General features: G+C 43.6%; 1 protein-coding gene across 1 annotated transcript in view; it reads right to left on the bottom strand.

The window, feature by feature from the left end:
* FARS2 (phenylalanyl-tRNA synthetase 2, mitochondrial) overlaps positions 1-23,657 on the bottom strand; it is a 360,192-nt gene that overhangs the window by 248,137 nt on the left and 88,398 nt on the right. The window contains exon 6 of the mRNA XM_050940051.1: positions 14,140-14,299. Coding sequence (XP_050796008.1) covers positions 14,140-14,299 — 160 coding nt within the window. The remainder of the gene's footprint in view (positions 1-14,139; positions 14,300-23,657) is intronic.

Raw genomic sequence — 23,657 nt, 5'->3', positions numbered from 1 at the left:
TCCAGAGATTACACATCCATATACTGTTTTGTTCCTAATAGGATTATGTTTAGGAAAGGACTCTGGAAGAAAAGGAATATTCACAGAAGGAAACTACTGAGAACAGGAGTTGTTTAACCCTGTGTATGTAAAATTTCCATCTCTCCTAAATTAAGCCTGCACTTCATTACTTCCTATTTTCCTTTGTAGCCTCGTCTCCAGAAAGATACGTTGGAATTGGAGGGGTTTTGGAGAGAGGCAACAAAGGTGATTGGGGGTATGGAACAGCTTCCACATAAGGAGAGATTAGTGGGACTGGGACTTTTCGGTTTAGAAGGGAGATGACTGGGGGGGGGTATGATCGGGATCTATAGAGTCATGGCTGATGTGGAGAAGGTGGATGTGGGGGTGTTGTTTGCTTCTTCTCATGCCACGGGAACCAGGGGTCACCAAATGAAATTAGTGGGCAGTGAGAGGAGGTATTTTTTCACATGGCATGCAGTTGGCTAGTGGAGTTTCTTGCCGGGGGATGATGTGGGGGCTGGGACTATAGCAGGGTTCATAAAGGAACCAGATAAATTCATGGAGAATAGGTCTATTGATGGCTATTAGCCAGGATGGGCAGGGATAGTGTCTCTAGCCTCTGTTTGCCAGAAGCTAGGAATGGGTGACAGGGGATCGATCACTTGATGATTGTCTGTTCTGTTCTTTCCCTCTGGGGCACCTGGCATTGGTCACTGTTGGAAGACAGGATACTGGGCTAGATGGACCTTTGGTCTGACCCAGTATGGCCATTCTTATGTTCTATTAATTCTGCTTGCGACAACTGGCAGAAATTGGGTGGACCAAAAATCTAATTTATCCTATGTTTTCTCAGAAATTACCACCAAATGAGATTTTTGTTAGAATGGTAAGAGATACACAAATTGGAAAGAGTCCAGAGGAGACCAAACAAAATGGTAGAGGTTTAGAAAACATGAACTATGAGGAAAGGTTGAAAGAACTGGGCACATTTAGTCTAGAGAACAAAAGACTGAGGGGGGACAGGAAAACAGTCTGAATAAGTAAGTTATGAACAGAACAGTGAACAATTGTTCTCTATGTCCACCCAGGGTAGGACAAGAAGTAATTGCCTTAGTTTGCAGCAAGGAATATTTAGGTTAGATATTAGGAAAAACTTTCTAACTATACAGATAATTAAGCACTGGAACCAGTAATCTAGGGGAAGTGGTGGAATCCCTGTCATTGGAGGTTTTTAAGAACAGGTTAGGAAACACCTGTAAGGGGTGATCTAAGGTATACTTAATCCTGCCTCAGCACAGAGGAATTGACTTTTGAGGTCCCTTCCAGCCCTACATTTCTATGAACAATAATTCTTAGCTTTTGTATAACTGTTTCATCTACAGATCTCAACGAACTTTCCAACGAAGTCTAGTTACAACAATGTTAGAAGAGAAGCAAGAAAAGAACAATGCATGTGGTATCAGGAGCCTCAAGGGCAGTGCAATGAGAACTAACAGGGAAAGAAACCACTTGGTTCCCACTTGGCTTTCCTATACTCTTTTACTGGTAAAAAGGTTCAAGAATTTGGTAAGTGAATATGATGTGTTTGAAAAATATCTGCAAGCTAATATATATTTTATGGAAGAGAATTGAATAATGTTGAGATAATTCAAAAGGGACCGCAATTACCATTTTGGACAGCCTGCCACCAAGAAAAAGAAAATTAAAGACCTACTAAATACCACATTGTGTTTTCCAATTACAGCCACATTCTTACTGAGGGACAGAAATTTAGCTAGTATACAGTAAATTGGTGTAACACCATTAACTTCAGTGGAGCTATGCAGATTTTTTACTAACAGAAGAGCCTGACCTTAAAGACTATTTATAGCAGGGTTAGACTTTGACCTACCACACAAAATGAGCCTTTGACATACATCACACGCTGATTTGCTAGCACATGTGAATGTGTAATATCTTTACTCAGCTTGCTATTATTTAGAACATCCTTGCTGACTCTCTTTCCATACTATCAGTGAGCCTAATTACGGAGTCCACAAACTTTATCAAACCAGTTAACGATAACTGATTAAAATCCCTTGCTGCTTCATCAGTGAAGGTGGCCTACCTTCAGAATAATCTGTCTATTTTTCAACACAATCACGTTCAGATCATTCCAGTTCTTCTGGATGGTAATGCTGGAGGCAGCTAACAGGAGAGGCACAGCTGCGACTCTGTGCTTGGAGGTCATTTGCCATGGCAAGTGATGCATTTGGTCCATCTGTGCATTGTTTGACCATTTGTTTTCTGTGTAAGGGCTGCATAGCTGGGCCATGGGTAAACAGCTGATACAGGTCAGTTTGTTGGAGCTTCCATAAGGGGTGTGTGGCTCTGACTCTTGGTGCTTTGATCATCCCTGGCCTGGTCTTCACTGGGGGTGGAGAGTAGCATAGCTGAAGTCAACATATCTTAGATCGACTTAGAATCACTTACTTCACGTCCTCACAGCGCAGGATCAATGGCCGCTGCTTCCCTGTCGACTCTGCTTCCGCCTCTCACTGATCTGGAGTTCAGCAGTCAACGGGAGAGTGATCTGGGATCCATTTATCGCGTCTATACCACATGCAATAAAATCAATCCCCGATAGATCGATCGCTAGCCGCCAATCCAGCGGGTAGTGTAGACATACCCTCTGAGTGGCTAATCACTCTCTGATGAGGAGAGGAAGAGATGAGCCTGGCTAAGCAGGGGGACTTGACATAAAAAGAAGACAGTTACCTTTTCTGTAACTGGCGTTCTGCAAGATGTTTTGCTCATGTCTATTCCACAATAGGTGCACGTGCTCACCATGTGCACCAGTGCCGGAAATTTTTCCCCTAGCAATACCCATAGGGGAGTGCCCTTAGCGACCCCTGGAGTGGCACCTCTATAGCATGGTATAAGGGGCACTGCGTGCTCCCTCCACCCTCAGTTGCTTCTTCCCAGACAACTCTGAAGAGGGGAAGAAGGGCAGGATGTGGAATAGATAGGAGCAACCCATCTCGAAGAACACCAGTTATGGAAAAGGTAACTGTCTTTTCTTCTTCGAGTGATTGCTCAGGTGTATTCCACAATAGGTGATTCCCAGCTATATCTGTTGGAGGTGGGAAGGATTCACAAACTCTCAGGATGGAGCACAGCCCTGCCGAACCCAGCATCCTCCCTGGTCTGGGAGACAATTGCATAATGCAAGGTGAATGTGTGAACTGAAGACCATGTGGCAGCCCTACAAATGTCCTGCATGGGGACATGGGCTAAAAAGGCAGCCGATGAGGCTTGCTCCCTAGTTGAGTGTGCCCTCGCAATTGACGGTGAAGGATTCCCGCCAGATCATAACAGGTACGGATACACGAGGTGATCCAGCTGGAGAGCTGCTGAGTGGAGACTGGCCAACCCCTCATGCGTTCGGCTGAGGCAATCCTGAAGGGCTTAGTCCGCTCCATGAAAAAAGCCAGAGCCCATCTCACATCCAGCGTGTGGAGGCAATGCTCCTCACTGGAAGCATGGGGCTTGGGGCAGAGGACTGGCAGGAAAATGTCCTCATCCATGTGGTAGGTAGGAGACCACCTTCGGGAGGAATGAAAGATGTGGGTAGAGCTGGGCCTTATCCTTATGGAACACTGTGTATGGGGGTTCGGAGGTCAGGGCCTGAGTTCCAAGACCAGTCTAGCAGATGTGATTGCAACCAGGGAAGGCTACCTTCCACGAGAGGTGCAACCAGGAGCATGTAGTTAATGGCTCAAAGAGGGGACCTGTCAACCAGGCCAGCACCAAGTTCAGGTCCCACTGCGGGACTGGGGCCTAACGCACAGGAAGAGACGATCCAATCCAATCCCTTTAAGGAATCGGGCAGTCATAGTATGGGAGAATATCGGGTGCCCCTGCACTGGCGGGTGGAAGGTCTATTTGGCTGCCAAGTGCACCTTGACGGACGAGGGCACCAGGTCCTGGGCTCTAAGGTGAAGGAGATTGTGATACAGCATGGCCAGAGGACAGCAGGAGAGGGTTAGAAGTGAGCCTTATTCCTTGTAGAGGGAAGAAAGTTTGCTATAGATTAATTAAAGCACCTGAAGCCAATTAAAGCACCTGAAGCCAGTCACTTGATAAAAAAAACCCTGCTTCAGACAAGAGAAGGTGTTGGAGCAGAGAGCAGTTTGGAAGAGTTGGAGAAGAGTGAATTGGTGCTGGAGCAGAGAACAGTTTGGAGGGAAGCAGAGGAAAGTTTGGAGAAGTGCTGCGGTGGGCTAACAAGATCAAGACCCTAGGTAAAGGGACACCTGGCTTGTGCAGAGGGAGGGCAGAAAGCCCTCACAAGCTGAAGGGCAGGAGAGGGAAGTAGTCCAGGGATGGAACTACTAGTTCAAGTGGTTTACTGCTATCCCCAGGGCCCCTGGGCTGGGACCCAGAGTAGAAGGCGGGCCCGGGTCCCTCCCTCTCCACTCCCCTCCTCTAGAACACTAATGGGGCAGTTAATATCCCAGAAATGGTGCCCTGAAACCTCCCCCCACCCCTCAAGAAGAGAAAGCGCGAGATCCATCATAGTAGTGCCGGCAATTTGCCACAGAGATAGTCTAAAATGAGCTGGATCGTGGCAGCCATGGTAGAAACGCCCCACTCAGCACCACATTGGGAAAACCAAGACTACTTTGCCAAGTAGGCTCAAAGTGTGGAGGGTCGCCTGCTTTCCAAGAGGACATACGGAACCCCTTCCAAGCACGTCCTTTCCTCCCGGCCTACCCATTGAGCAGCCATGCTGTGAGGTGGAGTGCCGCTAGGTTGGGGGTGGAGGAAGCGGCCCTGGTCCTGGGACAGTAGGTCCAGACGGGACGGCAATGGCCACGGCGGGGCAACCGCCAGGCTCATGAGATCCTGTACCAGTGTTGCCTGGGCCACGACAGGGCAATCAGGAGGACCCAGGCCCTGTCCGTCTTTATCTTTTCCAGGATCTGCCAATAAGCGGGATCGGGGGGAAGGTATAGAGAAGCTGGCCTGACCAGGATAGGAGGAAGGCATCGGAGACAGTGCCCACTCCCAGCCTTCCCTGGAGAAGAACCAGAGACATTGGCAGTTCTGCCATGTCACAAACATGTCCACCTGGGGAGTTCCCCACTCTTGCACCACCTGTCATGCTGAGAGGAGAAGTCTAGGCACAGGAGTTCCGCCCGTGGATCTGGGCACCTGGCAGATGGAAGGCCTGTAGGCAAATGTCATGGGCTATACAGAAGTCCCACAGCCTGAGGACTTCCTGGCAGAGGGCAGAAGAGCGTTCCTCGCCTTGTCTGCTGATGTAAAACATTGAGGCCATGTTGTCCATGAGAACCTTGACCACTTTGACCTCCAGGTGTGAGCAGAAGGCCCCACACGCCAGCCGGACTGCCCTGAGTTCCTTGACGTTTATATGCAAGGTAAAGTCCTGCGCAGACCACAGACCTTGGGTCTGAATGTCCCCCCCGTGGATTCCCCACACCAGATCCAAAGCATGAGACTCCAGCTCCACCAATGGTGGCCTGCTCCTGAACAGGACCCTGCGGACCATGTTCCCTGGGGAGGACCACCATTGTAGGGAGTCAATCACAGGCTCGGGCACAGTGAGGACCTTGTCCATCCTGTCTCTGGACTGGAAAAACACTGAGGCCAACCAGGGCTGGAGGGGCCTCATCCTGAGTCTGGTACGGCGAACCACATATGTGCACGTCGACATGTGACCCAGGAGCTGGAGGCATGCTCTGGCTGTCGTCACGGGAAACTCTGTGACTGTGTCAATGAGTCCTTTCAGGGTCTTGAATCTGTCTGGTGGGAGGGAGACCTGGCCAACGTCGCATCCAGGACTGCCCTGATAAACTCTATGCGCTGTACTGGGACTAACGTGGACTTGGTGTCGTTCACCAACAGGCCCAGAATGGCGCACGTGGACAGGAGGAGCACCACATGATCCTGCACCTGCGACCGGGAGCTGCCCTTGACCAACCAGTCATCCAGATAGGGGAAGATCTGGACCCCAGAACTTCTGAGGTAGGCCGCCACCACAGACATGCACTTTGTGAATATCCTGGAAGCAGTGGACAGGCCAAACGGGAGGACTATAAATTGGTAGTGCTCCTGCCCAACCATGAAATGGAGGGAGCGCCTGTGCCCCTTGAATGTATGAGTGTGGAAGTACACGTCTTGCAGATCGAGGGCAGTGTACTAGTCCTCAGGATCTAGGAAAGAGATGATGGAGGCCAGAGAGACCATGCAAAGCTGGAGATTTACCACATACTGATTCAGGCCTCGTAAGTCTAGGATGGGCCTGAGCCCCCCTATGGCTTTGAGGATAAGGAAATAGCAGGAGTAGTACCCCTTGCGTTTGAGCTCCACTGGCACCACTTCCACCGCTCCTAAGCCAAAGAGTCGCCCCACCTCCTGTTCGAGAAGGGCCTCGTGAGAGGGGTCCCCCAGGAGGGACGGGGATGGATGGTGGGTGGGTGGGGTAGAGCTAAACTGGAGGGTGTAGCCCCAGGAGATAGCGTTGAGGACCCATCGGTCTGAGGTCAGCAGCGATCACTCCAGGAGAAAAGCACACAACCGGTTGGAAAAGGGAAGTTTTATTGCTGATGGATCCCTGATGTGAACTGGTAGGTCGACCCTGGGCACCCTGTCAAAACTGACGTTTCCCTGCCTGTTTACCCTTGGAGGACCCAGGCTAGGGGGCAGACCGGTACTGCATCTACAAGCGTTTCCTATAGTCACACAACTTTTTATAAGGGGGCTCATATTTAGAGTGGGTGGTCTGGGTGGGAGCCTGCTGCAGCTTAAACTTAGGTCTAACTGGAGCAGGAACAGAGGCCAAATGTCTTAAGTGTAGTGCGAGAATCTTTCAGGCTGTGCAGCTTCATGTCCATCTGTTTCACAAACAGGGCCTTGCCATCAAACAGGACATCCAGACAGCAGGAGCCACGACACTCTCCTCATGGACACCGCAGGGGCCATGGACCGTCCAGCTGTACCCACCACATCCGATGCTGCCTGCAGGGTTGCCCTGGCAGCTGCTGTAGCCTCCTCCACCCGAGCTTTGAACTCCTTCCTGTCCTGGAGGGAGTTCTCGAATTTGGGTAGAGAGGCCCACAAATTGAACTCATACCAACCCAGGAGAGCCTGATAGGTTTATTTGTCCTCAAGTTTCTAGTTAAGAGTGGCAAACTTTCTCCCAAATAAGGCCAGCCTCCTTGAGTCTTTCTTTTTTGGAGTAGGGGCTGGTTGGACCTGCTGATCCCTGTGGTTGACCGACTCGATCACCAGGGAGTTACGGGCAGGGTAGGTGTACAGGTATTCATGCCCGTTGGCAGGCACAAAGTACTTCTGATCAGCCCTCTTCAAGATGGGGGGCAAGGAAGCCAGGGTTTGCCACAAGACATTTGAAATTTTTGCCACGCCTTCGTGGAGTGGGAGAGCCACCCTGCCAGGTACCGAGGCCAATAAGATGTTGAAGACGGAGTCTGAGGGTTCCTCCACCTCCTCAGCTTAAAGGTTGAGGCTTGATGTCACCCTTTTCAATAGTTCCTGGTGGGCTTTAGAGTCCTCCCACGGGACAGAGGAAGGTGGGGCAATAATCACCTAATCAGGGGAGAGTGAGGAGGCGGGAGCGGTACTCTGCGTACCCACCGGTACCGGGGGTCCCACCGTTTGGTCACCCTCCAGGCACGGAACTGAAGATGCATGTCCCATCGACTCCTTCCCAGGAGGCTAGGAAAGAGAGGCCGATGGCTGTTCTGAGGCTTTGGCCACTGAGCGAGCCCCCACCAGGGCCCATTGGTACCACGGTGCCAGCCATGAAGCTGTTCAGCCTGAATGGCCTGTCCCATTGATCGACAGCTACCAAAGGAGGCCAGACTGGCATACAACCTGTCACTGTCCCTGGACCAGGAGCAGTGGCGGTGGTGGGAACAGTGCCGACCAGAAGACTGTGATCCCGACACGGATGAATGGTACCACTGGTAGCAGCTGCTCTGCAATTGGCTCCAGCAGGCGGATCAGCAACGGCGAGGTGTCAGTGATTGATGCCCGGGACTGCGGGAGTGGTGTTGTGGCGGGGTCCTGGAGCAAGACGACGAACGGGAACGGCATCGACGTCCATGTCTTAATTGGCTACGGTAGCTCCTCAGAGAGGAGGACCTTCAGTGGCATCTGTCTCGGTCTCGACGGGGCCCGCTCCTTGAGGCGGAGCCCCTCAGACAACCTGATAAGGGTGAACAGTGACTGGCGTGGACTATTCACAGGGCGGTCGCTGAGCAGCAAACAGTGTCAGGAACATTCCCTCAATCGCAAACGGTACCGAGCAGGGGGCGACTGCGGAGATTCCAGTGGTGGTTTGCCTCTGGACTGAGGAGCCAGCGTTGGCAGTGCCCCTGGTACTGCCAGGGACATAACGTCCCAGGCCGCTTGCAGGGCCTCTGGCGTGGAGGGCATCCAGACATCTGAGAGAAGCCTGTTCCGAATGGGCAGGGCTACTCCGCTCGACCTGAGTCGGAGGCCTGGAGACTAATGGGGACCGAGGACCGCCTAACATGGGTCTAGCCTCTCCCCCGGTCTTGCTCTGGTGCTGTGGCAAAGAAGGCCTCTTCTTATCCTTCTTGGCGTGCCCCGCGGACAGGAAGCAGTGCCGACTGGTAGATGGCACCGAGGGGTAGTCATGCACCGACACTGCGGTACCCAGTACCAACTTGGAGTGGCGCACTGGAGTCGGGGTCAACACCAACTCCATCAGGATAGCCCTGAGCTGAATGTTCCTTTCTTTCTTGGTCTGAGGCTTGAAAGACCTGCAACTCTTGCAGCGATCGCAGAGATGGGTTCCCCCAGACAGTGTAAAGAGAGAGAGGAAGTCAGAGTAGGCTTGGCCACTCACTGGCATCAGCCACCTGCAAGTGTCGCACAGCATGCCCCGACCCAGGCACACTAAACTAATCTAACTACTTCAACTACAGGTACTACTACGATGAACGAAGAAGAGTTCTAGAGGAAAGCTGCAGACAAGCTGGAGCAGAGCAGTTCCAAAGCACCTTCACTGGCGGAAAGAAGGAACTGAGGGTGGGGGGAGCATGCAGCACCCCTTATACCGTGCCATAAAGGTGCCACTCTGGAGGTTGCTAAGCACGCTTTCCTACGTGTACTGCTAGGGGAAAAATTCCCGGCACCAGTGCACAGTGAGCATGCACACCTATTGTGGACTACACATGAGCAAGAACTCGAAGAAGAATAATTTGCTAGGTGAACGCAAGAGCTGCAAATGAAGGGAGTTAACACGGGAGCCTGGAGAGGGAGATTGGTCAGGGAGTGTGAGAGGCTTTCCTTCCAAGTCCAGATTTATGTGCAATTTCAAGATGGCCAGAACTGGAACAGTGGTGGTAGCCTAAAACAGATGTGCCATGTTATACAAAAGTTTACAAAATGTATATAAAATGTAAATTTTAAAAATGTACAGAAAAATCTTAACTTTAAATGAACAAAAAAGTACTGTATTTTTTTACCTTGTATTTTTCCTGCCTGAAGCTAGAAGGAACTTGCTGTGCATGAAGGGCAAGGTGGTGGCTGTGCTGGAAGAAAAGGTTCTTGGATTGGAGGAGTAAGTATAGATGCTAGGGAGAATCAGAGAAGCTGATGAGTTTCTGGACAGCCAGATTTGGGAAACATCTGTATCCTAGCTACAAGGAAGAAAGGAGGTGGTCATCAAAGAGTCAGAGAGAGAGAGAGAAAGGAAGTCGGAGTAGGCTTGGCAGTTCATAACTCTGAAAGGGAAGAAGTGAAGCTGACATTTTGTTTGAGTAGAAAAAGATGAGGATGGGCAGACTGTGCCCATCAGAGAGAAAAGGATCAGGAGAAATTTCACACAGCTTGAAATTTCCAATCCATACCAAGTCCAGGATCCAGCTCTTAATATCCAGCTGGTCTGAGGGAATGGAGAAATAAATAGGACATATGTCAATGGCAACTCAGTCCAACCTGTAAGAAAAAATAAGCTTCCAACGAAGAGATCTCCCACCCTTCAACGAAGACAGACAGTCCTTGTTGGGGATTCAATACTCAGAAGAATCAGAACATTCTGTAAGGGACAGACTAGAAGCAGGATGGTGTACTGTCTTCCCACAGCCAAGCCACTCTAAGACTGGATAGGCTTTTGAAGTGAAAGAATAAGGGTCCTTTAGTGATGGTTCGTATCAGCAGTAATGGCACTGCATCCCAAGATCTCTCAAAAAATAGATTGTTTCAGTGAGCTCTTCAGTCTAGCAGAGAAAAGTAGAACATGATCCAATGGTTGGAAGTTGAAGCTAGACACAAATTCAGAATGGAAATAAGATGTACATTTTTAACAGTGAGGATTACTAACCATTGAAACAGTTTGCAAAGAGTTGTGGTGGATTCTCCATATTTAAATAAAGATTAGATGTTTTTCTAAAAGATCTGCTCAAGAAATTATTTTGGAGGAGTTTTATGGCCTGTGCTATATAGGAGGTGAGACTAGGTGATCACAGTGGTCCCATCTGGCTTTGGAAACTATGAATTGACAGGTTTCAGAGTAACAGCTGTATTAGTCTGTATCTGCAAAAAGAACAGGAGTACTTGTGGCACCTTAGACTAACACATTTATTTGAGCATAAGCTTTCGTGGGCTACAGCCCACTTCATCAGATGCATAGAATGGAACATATAGTAAGAAGATATATATATATACAGAGAACATGAAAAAGTGGAAGTAGCCATACCAACTGTAAGAGGTTAATTAATTAAGATGAGCTATTATCAGCAGGAGAAAAAAAATTTTTGTGGTGATAATCAAGATGGCCCATTTCAGACAGTTAACAAGAAGGTGGGAGGATACTTAACATGGGGAAATAGATTCAATATGTGTAATGACCCAGCCACTCCCAGTCTCTATTCAAACCCAAGTTAATGGTATCTACGCATCTGATGATGTTGGCTGTAGCCCACGAAAGCTTATGCTCAAATAAATTTGTTAATCTCTAAGGTGCCACAAGTACTCCTGTTCTTTTTATGAACAGACAGGAAATGACTGCAGAAATGGCTATCCTGCAAAGAGAAATGGGCTGAACACCTTAGAGGCAGCATACCACACAACTGGAGGCATACCAAATATGCTCACCAGTATATTTAAATTGGCAGTTAGTCTCCACATGGGAGACACTTGCCCTCCACTACTGTTCATGAGCAGAACGCCAATTATGGTAGCCCATACTATAACCACTGTGGAAAACACCATGTAGCTAGCAGCCCAAGCAGAAATCAACACATTCATTTTCATCACCACCTGCTGTGGGGACAGGTGGCAGCTTCCCATGATGCTACAGGACCAAACTAGCATTGTCCTTGCCTGACATCTCATTTCTGCCTTCTGATGTGTCCAAACTCCCAGAAGCATATGTTTCTACTATACTAGAGGTACAGAAGCAAACATATTTTTGGACACAGGTCCTTTTATGTCCCTTATTAGTAAAATAAATTCTGCAGCCTCTAAAGAACTCTAAAGAATACATCTCTCTGTGGAGACTGGTGACAGGGGAACACCTGGACACTCTTGATCTGATTTGAATCACCTTGAGGACTGGTCAGACAATTATTCAAAAGGGCATACAAGTTGTACAGAATTCTTCCAAGTTTTGTATCTTTAAATGGGACTTTCTCCATAAGGATCACTCCATCCTCATGCAGGGGAGGGACATTTCTTCCATTGCAATGACAGGATTCCATTCATGCCAAAGTTTTCCATTTGTTGTTTCATATGTCTGCCCTGAATGAGCTGAATGTGCTAAACATTTTTCAACCCAAGGGTTGTTTTTAAAAGTCAGCATTTATGTAGGACCCACATAATCAGGATTGACTTGGAGAAAGACATTTGTGAGATGTTGAATGGGTCAGTATTAGATCAGTCTTACTTAACAACTTCACTAATTAGTCAGAAATGGTAGCAAACAACACTGATTATAATTAACTGGAAAGTTCTGCAAAGATTAGAGGTAATGTGAAGGGGCCTAGAGTGGTTAGAAATACAGGCAACACATAAAATGAGTGTTGGCTTAGGAAAATGCAATCTAACAGATCTCGGGAAAATAATCTGAAATAAAGATATTGAGTGAGGAAGGAATCTGCAGAGGAATAAAGGTGAAAGTACTTGGCAGCAAATTAGTTATGAGTTTATAATGAGATGTGGCAACAAAAAGGGCCAATGAACTTTGAGCTATTTATGCAGAGCAACAAGTCACAGAGCAAAAAAATAATAATTCTTCTCTGGTCAGCCCCATTCCTGAAATACTGCTTTCAGCTCTGGACACCTCAGTGCCAAAAAGCTTCGGACAACTGAAGAGAGTTCAAAGGAAGGCAATAAAAAAGATTGGTAAGCAGGAGAGACTAATGTACTGCATGAGGAAAGATTAAAATAGCTTGATATATAGTACTTGTAGCTTGGTGCAATGATGACTAAGTGGGCACACAACAATCTTCGAACATCTGAAGGGTATAAATGCAGCGGGAAAGAAGCTAATTACCGTATTACAAGAGGACATAAACAGTAACTAGAAGGAATGGAAGGAAATTAAGGAAGGGGAAATCTAGGCTGAATATCAGGAAAAGCTCCCTGACAGTGAGATCTATTGGAAGAGGTGGAAGGCACATCATTTGGGAAATATAAAATTTGACAAGACAAAACACTAGAAAATGTAACAAAGGGAACCATCATATATTGTCAAGGATGCAAACAACATGACTTAATATTCTAGGTCTTTTCCTACTCTACTATTTATGATTGTTTTGCCAGTGATCAATAAAACCAGAGGAAAAACTTGAAAACATAAACACTTGATACAGTCATTTAGCTTCCACAGAAGGATGGACTTTAAGCAACTTATGTTATTTAAATGACATGTATGGCAGTAAGATACTTCAGAAGCTTGCTATAGCTCCAGTGCTTATGAACATGTTATCCCACTTGATAGAATGTATAACTCAACTGAGAGGTTTTGCCGACTCCATAACCTGTAAAGAATACAACCTAAGTGATTTATGAAAAGCAGCAATAATAAACAAAAATCTCAGAGAGAGAGAGAGAGAGAGAGAGCACATGCAACTGAATGTGGGACCTTGCAGTATAATGCTATTTCAACAAAAAGAAAAATTAAGTCATTTTTCCATAGAAGAAGCAGCAAAGCAAAATCCATTTCAAATTCAAAATTAAAATCTGAGGGACATTTTCATTTCTGGGGCAGAAAAGTAAATAAAAAAATACCGTAAGTTGGACAGCAGAATAAAGATTCAAAGATAAATGCTGTGATAGATAGAATTTATTTGAACTTATCTCAAGATCTTTAGCACTGTGCCTATATTGTACGTCTACAGAGTAAACTGCACAGCACGGATTTTGTTCCTTTGGTGCCACCTTACTTTATTGTTCTGTTTTCACTGACAACTGAGCTGGAAGTAATCGGAGAAGAGCAGGAGAGTGAAAGACAGGAGTGAGGAAAAGGACTTAATTCTTATAAGTTCCTGACCATACAATTTGTATTTATGTTTCTGAAAAATGGGGAGGGAGGGAGGTAGAAAGAGAACAACCTCACTGGTAGATCAAAATGAGTAGGGAATCTAGTAATTTAAAAGTTTCAGACTGCAGGTTTAGCAACTGTTTATTTAAGAATGTTTTTTCTAATGTTCATCTGGCCCCCGCCTAACCTGCTGCTGAATAAACTTCAGTGTAGTAACTGTTATTAAAAATAATTCTTATTCACACACACACACTCTATAACCTTGAAACAGCAAATGGGGGACAGCCTCCACTCAGTTACAGTGTCTAGTTTATTAAGCTATGGGGAACTTTCATGTTACTTCATGGACAGAGTGGATGTAATAACACATACACACAATATGTAATTGTATCTAAAATTACTGATTATATCAAAAAGATCAATCAATAGACTTTTTTAAAACAAATGCAGCTGTTTTAGTGCCATGACAGTTTCCAACAGCTCTCCCTGGTTCTCTCTCTTTTATTATGCTCCATAATGATTCTCAAAAACTTGGATCCATGCCTGCCCACCAGTAGACTAGGTGAAAGGGTCTAACACCACACTGCAATACTTACCATCACCAAAGAGATGAGTCACAAGCTTTGTGAGCACTTGTTTTAGATTGAATTCCACCAGCCGCACTGCCTCCATGGTGTGTGTCTCCTGCTTGTGTGCTGTGCGGTGCCCTTGCTCAAACAACTGTAAATTTTCTCCATCTTCAATGTTGCTGAACAACTAAACCAACAAAACAAAGCACATTGTTTTGTATTAGTGACTTTTTAATGAAGTTTTATTGACACTAGTAGGGAGTACAGCTGCTGAGTCTTCAGCATGAAATGGAAATTTAAAGATTATGGTTTTGTATTGATGTAATTGTGGGCATACTTTTTTTTCCTGAAGAACCTTTATTATGGAGAATGATGCCAACAAATATACAAGAAAAAAACCCAGCTTGACTCTCAGGACCCAGGTCGAGTTTGCAGGTATGGCAGTTAGAAAAACATCTATTTATTTATAGACTGAGCATATTCATTATGGAAATCAAGAGGCAATAAACACTGCATCTTAAAAATCACTTTCCAGAGCAGAGCCAAACACTTCAAAGCTGTAGCCAAAAGTAAGGAAAAATGTAAGAGAAGCTGGAGTTGTAGTTGAAAGATACACAATGTTTGAAACCTCACAGTTGTTTTTAATTTTTATTTAAAATTTGTTACAAATTCCATTCTTTAAACAGTAAAATGAACTATCAAACATTCAATCAACTGAGCTTTACAACTTGATTCTGTACACTATGATTATTTATAGCCACTAATTACAGAAACCTATTTGTAGACAAGAGATTCATAAATCTATTTATAGTAACAAATTAAATCAATCTGTTTGGGATGGGAAATTCACAAATAAATTTTTAAACCATTTTTTACTTCAGAAGTTATCATGATAAATAAGAATACCCAAAACAGATACACAATGTAGTACATCCAAGTTATATCACAATATTAATATATAATAAAATTTGTTATACTTGAAAAAATTTTCAAAATTAAAACGCTCAATAAAAATCTATGAAAAAATTGTATAAATGAAAGACTATAAACATAAGCTTGCTTTGGAAACCCAAAAATAGTTTCAAACATCTCAAACTTTGTGTGACTGACCCATCCCTAATAAGAACACTCTGATTCTTCCCAAAGAGACCTGCAGTCCATGCTAGAATTTAAGCCACATTTAGAATAGCCACAATAGAACATGCCTGCCCTTAATATTGCAGCTGTTTTCCAAAAGGATTAGCTAAAAATCTGCAGACCTCTCATGTGTATCACATAGTGGTTGAATCCAACTGTCTTCCATTGCACCACAAAGGGAAGCAGGCGGGATGGGTGTTTGAGTGTGTATGAGAGACTCTCCTCCACGAAGTACTTTGTACCCTACGGGCAAGTGCACTCAGCTGAAAGCAAGAAGTTCAAATTTCACTTCTACTTACTGCTGTTTATATTTCTATACTTCACCACTCTTACTCTTCAGCATGGTTTATAAACATTTTAGAAGGCAGTCAAATTGCTTCCCCTGTTGTATGCATAAATTAACTGCAAGGCAGCACAAGGTCATTTCAGGCAGTGCTGAGAACAGAACCGCAGGTCTCTAACAGGGAAGACCCAAGACACATTGTGTTTCAAATTACTATGTCGAATCAGCATACTTGTCTATCTGGTCTATAGCCACTGTTCTAGCCACTACATAACACTCCTTTCCCAGAGCCAGGAACAGAATTCAGGAATTCAAATCTCAATATACTGCAGCTGCCTACCAAACAGCTGTGTAACCCAACTGCTAAATATGTGTAGTATCCTTCTGGCATGCCTGGTCCACAACAAAAATAATATATTCTTTGTAGTTTGCATAACAGAAGGCTATCCTGGGGATCTGAAAATCCAGGAATCATACCTTACCGATGACCTATTTATTATTCCAATTTTCTTTTTTTAAAACTAACTATTTACTTACTTTAAAACATACTTAAAACAAGATTTTCAAGTTAAAAACCATTAAAATCTCAATAAAAGCACACAAAGTGTAACCAACCACAGGTGATCTGTATATCTCTCATTTGTCAAACAATTTGACTGCCGGTGTCACACTGTGGAAGATCTGAGAGCTGAGAGGCATGACAACAATAAATATACGGGTATACGGGAGAAGAGAGGGCAACAAATTATACACATAAATCCTTGTGCACACAACCCCTCTCATCCAGCCTGATGATTCAGGTAATAAAGATTGATGGTAGATCCCTTGAACTTTTAACAGATGGAACAAGGGGAAACTTGGAGGTTAGCACTTTTCCTGGAACAGAAGTGTACATAATACAACATAATAACGCCCATAACAGCAGCTAGCTATGGAGTAGAGGCAGGACCACCAAGAGCGGGCTGTGGCTGCGTGAAAATTTTTTTCGGGCCCCCCAACAATATTTACACCTTGTAAAATATTGCGTCCTCTACTCAGGGCCAATGAAGCCAGGCCCCGGGCTCCCTTCCGAACCGCTGGGCCCCGGTAATTTGTACCGGCTCTTCCCCTCCCCCTCGTCAGCCCTGAGTAGAGGATGCAATTTTAGCTCACTTCATGTAGACATGAAGCTGTTATACTGAAGAAGCCCAGTAGCAGAATGCAAACCCTTTCAAGTAGGGTAACAAACAGCCTTGTAAACATTGTGCATCATAACCAGTTTGCATGGATTCAAATCCCTGATGTACAGAAGGTTTTCCCATGATCAATTCTTCTTGTAAATCCATAAGCAAATGTCAATGTTGACACTTTTCTGATATTTGCAGTGCTTGCTGTCTCACAAGAACTGGAAAAGAAGCAAGCTTCCGATGGAACAACATAAATTTCTCTGAGATCAAAGTTATTATAAAACTGTGCTCTAATTATTACGTGAACCAAAATATTAAACAAGATAGTTCACAATAAGCAGAGAATCATAGAAGGTAACCATGTACTAGGCAACTGCCTGCTAGAGTCAGAGACACACAGGGCGAGCAGAAGTACTTCTTCCCATCTATTTGATTTTCCAGGTCAACCTCTACCTTTGTGAAACCAAGTGAAAATGGCTTCTACTGACTACATTAAATATACTCAGCCGATCAAAGGCACAGAAAATACGCATTATGATTGGCCCATTTGATCTATCCCAGCAAACGTGTCTTGAACTCAAAATGTACTATGAACAGTACCCTTAACAATTAACAGATGCCACAGAGTTAACAAAACAAAAACAAAAACAACATGTAAAATGCTTTTTTAGACGTTCTAATAAACCACTGCTGATTTTCAAATGCAGGTCACAATTAATCAAGGCTAATTTCTAGCACAAATATCACAGATGTACTGCAGAACAGGGGAAGTTTGAATTTAATTATTAGAAGCCAAGATTGGGAGAGTGAGTGGAAAAACACCCACTATGGTATCACATGAATTGGTCTAATATTACTAGTCAGGAGGTGACTTGGTTGGAAAACAGAGAAAAGAACCCAAAGTCAGATTCCTGTGTTGTCTTCAGCATGTCACAGAAAAAAAGGAAATGAGGAAAAAAGAAAATAGCAAATAAAATGAGTACTCATCACTCTAAGAAAAAGAAAGGCAGCAGCTTTAAAAATTATTTGTTGCACTTTGAAATAAGAACAAGAGGTTCATCTTGCAAGCGACCATTTGAAAGTTACAAAATACTCTTTTCCCCACTGGCATTTTTTCTGCATTGCCCAAACAAAACAAATTGTCTCCACCACAGCATCCACTTGACCTTACCGCTAGCTGCACAGATCAATCATCTAAAACTCTATGGCTATGTCTACACTAAGAGCTAGGGTTGTGATTACCAACTCACATAGAGCTAGAACACTAAAATTGTGGTATAATTTGGGGTCATTTAAGCTAAGAGCTGCAGAGATATGAACCCAGGGGGAAGAACAAAAAAGCAGCCATAAAAAAAGAAAGAAAAGAAAAGAAAAGAAAAACCAAACCCAGCTGGGGAATTCTTTTGTGCAGAATTCAAGCTGCATCTTTTCTTTTTCTTTTCTTTTTCTTCTTTGCACAGAGCTCAAACTATTGATGTGACGTGGGTCAAAATGGTCTCAGTCTGTCAAGTTATACCCAAGGTAGTGCACGACACCACTAAATCTTTGTGGGACCCAAACTGATAATAGCATTTAAGAAAATATATAATTTTTTTTAATGCGTGTATGCACCAATATGGCTAGAGGATTCCATTCCTGACACTTTATATTCTTTAAAACTTGACTCTTGTAAGTGCTCTAAAATCCAAATGGTTACTCAGACTGCTTTGAAATTTGATGTGCCTCATCATGGAGGTGCAAGGTAGTATTAGCAATCCAAATTTGGGGGTCAACTGACCAAAGGCTTCCCAAGTTGCAGCCCCCCCGCCCGAAAAAAACAAACAAACAAACAAAAACCAGTTCTCTTCTGCTGCCCTATACTATTCAACTGAGAGGTACTAATAACTAGATGAATCTCACACTTCCTGGATGGATGATTGTGATTAACCCTTCAATTATCATCATTTAGGATAAATTAATCATATGCTCTCACCTAAGACAGGAGGAGTTTTGGACTGAGTAACTGAAGGTCGCTACAATTGGTGAGTCATGGTGGGGGATATAATCTAGGTCTTTGGGGAAAAGTTAGACATGAATGCTTCCTGAGAGGAGGGGTGGAGGAGTGGGGAAATAGAGGGAGTGGGTTTGGGGCTGCAGCAAAGAGAGGGGAGCTTTAGGAAGTGGAATAAATGGTGATGGGTGGTAGGAGAAACAGGTGGTACATTTCAGCAACTGTGGGGGTGGCAGAAAAAAGGTATATGTGTATTGGGGCATTGACGAAAAAGGGTAGAGTTAACTATGCAACCTTAACCGTACATTTCCTGGTTTTCATAAGTTTGAGTTTTCCTCAACTCAACCTACTGCAAGGAGACAATATATCACCAAGCAACCTTAACTCTGCATTAATATCATTTTTTGCCACTTTATTATTAATTCAGATGTAACATTAAAACATGTTCACGAACCTCTTAAAATACATAAATTCCATCATCCAGGAGCTCTGCAGTTTGATGGGATCTCTGGTGCCTAAGTCAGTTGGTTTACTCCTTCCAAGGGAATCACATGCAGCTCCAATAATTTAACTGGGGGGAAAAAATCTTGTGTTCTGACATATATGAAATGGATTAAATGTAGTTCTTGACTGGCAAGCTGCCATATTGCAAAATGCCACCATTAGGATATGCACTAATTAGCATCCTTGCTGGCATGTTCCACAGAAGCCTGATCTACACACAGTCCTCGTATCAGTATAAATATTTCACTAAGGCCCCAAGGGTGTGACTTTTTTGTAAACTGATATAGTTATATTGGTACAAGTCCTAATGTGGATTCAAGTTATATCATTACAAAAAATGCCTTATATTGGTATAGTTATTCCATTATTCCCCTTCCTGTACCAGAATAAGCTATCCTGGTATAAGCATATTTTTACCAGTATAACTATGTTCACACTAGGAGGCTTGTACTGCTTTAATTATACCAGTATAAGTAAAGCAGTGCAACTTGTGTGTGTGTAAACAAGCCCAGGGAAGCCAACTACTGAATAGGATGGAGAATGACCTACAGTCTCACCCATTTTAGTGCCTATTCTAAACTTTTATGCCAGAGAACTTCTGCATCAGAACACATGGATATAGTTTAATAATTTCACAAAGAACATTAGCATGTCCAAGCTGCAGCCATGTCATGTGTGTTTACTCTTTCAGAGTAGATTGTGAAAAATAGATCATTTTATTATAACCCATCCACTTAATTTTACAAGCAGAAGAATAAAGGTTTGGTTTAGTGATGTGATGAACAACTGTGACTAGATGGGAGAAGGGCTCAGAAGTTGAATTAGCCATGCTTATTGTGTGCTTACAAAGAGGGACTTCTCAGGTCAGAAGCCAATTCTAGTGGCAGGGATTTACAGTAGCCAATCAGAATGAAGGTATTTACATTATCCACATATGGTTATAGAGATTTTTTTTTTCACCAGCTGTATAGTGATTATGCAAATCTCTGTGTTAAGATTATGTAATAAGTACCTTCCACCAGTGAGAGTACCAAAAAATAAAAAAATAAAAAAATAAATCAGCATTCTGTGGGTATGAGGTCTACACTGCAGCTGGGTGCGAGCCTCTCAGCCCAGGACTTGCACTAGTGGGGCTCAAGCTAGCAGCTAAAATAGCAATGTGGATGCTCTGGCTTAGAGCAGAGCTCAGTCTCTGAAGGCCAGAGGTTGGATGGGCTTGAGAGGCTGAGCTTCCGCTCAAATCGGAATATCCACATTGCTATTTTTAGAGTGCTAATTTGAGTCCCATTACTGCAAGTGCATACCTTCCCAGCTGCAGTGTAGACATACCTTGTATGATTAACAAATAACCCGAGAACTGCCATTTATTCACAGTGGAGGGAGTTGTACAGTATCCCTTGTTCTAACTGAGTGAGAATTCCATTTCAGCATATTCACTCAAATCTCGAATGAGTCTAAGTTCTTTCTGAATACACTACTTAAGAATATTTACCCGTCACTTGGATGTTCAGATACCATGGTGATGAATCTGATATAAAAACCTAGATTAGACTAATTAGATAAATAGACACAATTTTGGAGCTCACCAACAATTTTTGACTTTTGTGAAAAATGTGACTCAGTTTTCCTTTTAAGAAAAACTTTCAATTCCCCCCCCCCTCCACCAATTTCTGGTCAACTCTACATAGATTAGTAGAGAACACCTAATTTATCATTGATGTTAGGATGGCAAAGATTAAGGAAACCCTGATTAAAAGGGGCACTGACAATGTCACAGTATTCTGCCTACTGTTCCTCTCCATTTTTAAATACATAACCAATCGGAAACTTAAAAACATCTTTTTCCTTACCAAATTTTCTACCATATTTACACCGATTTATTATTGAAAGGTTATTCAAACTTATTTTTGTGAAAGGAAAAAATTAAAAATGTTAAACTTCCTCCTATACAAAATTATAGTTTTTTAAAAGACTTAAGAAAAAAAATTGATTTATCAACCCTGACAAGATCCCTATAAATAAACAAGCAGCTGTATCTAAATCCACTTACCAATATCAAAGCATTTTCATATTTTTAAAAATATACTGTAGTTTATAAACTGATGGATTAGCAATGACATTTATCTGGAGCTAGTGCATCAACAAGAAAACTTCCTGCCATCCCAAGTAGTCTCTGAGACAACAAAACTTGTGCAATCACACCCAATCTAAGCAGCGTCAATCATTGAGAAGATGCATGAGCCAGTGTGTTAATAATGGAGTACTCTATGCTGCTTACTGACAAGCTTTTGGCTTGGGAAGAGAGCAAAAAAAAGTTATTTCAGACAGTAAGCCTGCTCAGCTTTCTTAATCTCTGGAAGCTTCAGTCTTCATTCCTACAAATACAGCAGTGTTTCTCAAACTGGGGTCGCCACTTGTGTAGGGAAAGACCCTGGCGGCTGGGCTGGTCTGTTTACCTGCCCCATCCACAGGTGCGGCCAATCACAGCTCCCACTGGCCATGGTTCACCGCTGCAGGCCAGTGGGAGCTGCTGGAAGTGATGCGGGCCGAGGGACGTACTGGCCACTGCTTCCAGCGGCTCCCACTGGCCTGGAGCAGCGAACTGCGGCTAGTGGGAGCTGCGATCGGCCGGACCTGCGGATGGGGCAGGTAAACAAACCGGCCTGGCCCGCCAGGGACTTTCCCTACACAAGCGGCAATCCCAGTTTGAGAAACACTGAAATACAGGAAACAAATTTTTATTTTATTTATTTATTTTTTTAATCTAGCAAAAATGTTTCTTTAAAGGAAGACTAAGCATGTTGCTTGGAATAACACAGAAAAAGCTATCATGTTCAAAGGGTACCAGACTCACAATGATCAATTTCAAGTTCATAATGCTATAATTCTTCATTTCTTTAACAAAGTATCAGAGGGGCAGCCGTGTTAGTCTGGATCTGTAAAAGCAGCAAAGAATCCTGTGGCACCTTATAGACTAACAGACGTTTTGGAGCATGAGCTTTCGTGGGTGAATACCCACTTCTTCAGATGCATGTGGTGGAAATATCCAGTGCATCTGACGAAGTGGGTATTCACCCACGAAAGCTCATGCTCCAAAACGTCTGTTAGTCTATAAGGTGCCACAGGTTTCTTTGCTTCTTTAACAAAGTAAACCTTTTCAAATACATCCATGGATGAAATTTGCTTTTTGTCTCCTGATTAAAGAAGCTGGTTTGATAAATTTATCTTGAAATACATACTTTAATTTTGAACTGACTTCTGAGTAAGATGGGAGTTCCAAACATTTATTTTATTTATTTATATTTAAAATAATAAAGATGCCTACCCAAGCTCCTAGATGCTCTAACGTAATTAATCATTGTGACCCAGGGACCTCTTTATGCTAACTGGCAGAGGGCATAAACGATGCATAAGGGTTACACAGATTCCCATAGTCTGGTATTTACAGCTCACCAGACTATGGGGATCTGTGTAACATAATGTAAGGTCTCTAAGGAAAGCCTGTGTCATACTGTTTATCACAATCATTGTGAGATGTATGTACAGCTGATATCTAAGGAGTTATGTATCTGTACAAAAATTATGTTCTTAAAACAGATAAAGTGACACTCCCCAGAATCCTTCCACCAGAAACATTTCTCTCTCTAGCTATGTGTAAATTAAGTATTGTAATCTTTGCAATGGAGGTCCATTTACATATTGAGTCAAAAGCTAATAAAGGGAAGACAAATCAGCATGAAAGAAGCACACGGGAAAAAAATAAATTGCAGGCGGGATATCTTGTTTGCAAACTAAAACTATGATTTGGGGGACTATTTATAGGGGCAGATGAACCCCCTGTGTTTCCTTCAATCTGGTGGGACAAACTGCAGTCAGGCTTGATCTTACAAGAAGAGGACTCAACCAAATTGGCTGCAAATGCTGGGGAAAGAACATGGGATAAGCTATCTTGTAGGAGACAGGGGAATGCCTTGTTAGTTAAGTTTAGTCTCTAGAAAACATGTTATGATGTTGTTTAATACATAACCATTTGTTCCCATCTCTCATATTGGTTTTTATTTGAATCTCTATTCTTTCTTAAATAAATTTCCTTTTGTTTTATAATTAAGACCCTACTTGAATCACAGGATGATTGTCAAATAATTGCAACTGAATTGCAGACAAGTCATAGAAATTGCAGATAAGTAATAATGGACCTTTATTAATTGTGGTAATTTGGAAAAGCAAGAGAAGACCTATTTCTTTAAGAAAAAATTGCTGGAATGATATAAACACTCAAGTATTATGCCTGCTCATTTTTTTTAATACTCAGACATTTCACTGCAACTATATTACAGTTATTAATGCGTGGGGATGACCACAGGAGTTCTGCTGCTGTCAGCTTGTATAAATGGGGTTCTACTGTACTAATGGGGGAAAAGTGTGGTTGCAAACCTCAAAATGTATGCAAAATTGTGGATTGTGC

This window comes from Gopherus flavomarginatus, chromosome 2 (genome assembly GCF_025201925.1).
Source record: "Gopherus flavomarginatus isolate rGopFla2 chromosome 2, rGopFla2.mat.asm, whole genome shotgun sequence".
NCBI lineage: Eukaryota > Metazoa > Chordata > Testudines > Testudinidae > Gopherus > Gopherus flavomarginatus.
Note: the sequence above shows the minus strand (reverse complement) of the source record. Positions and strands in the feature narration are given on the sequence as shown.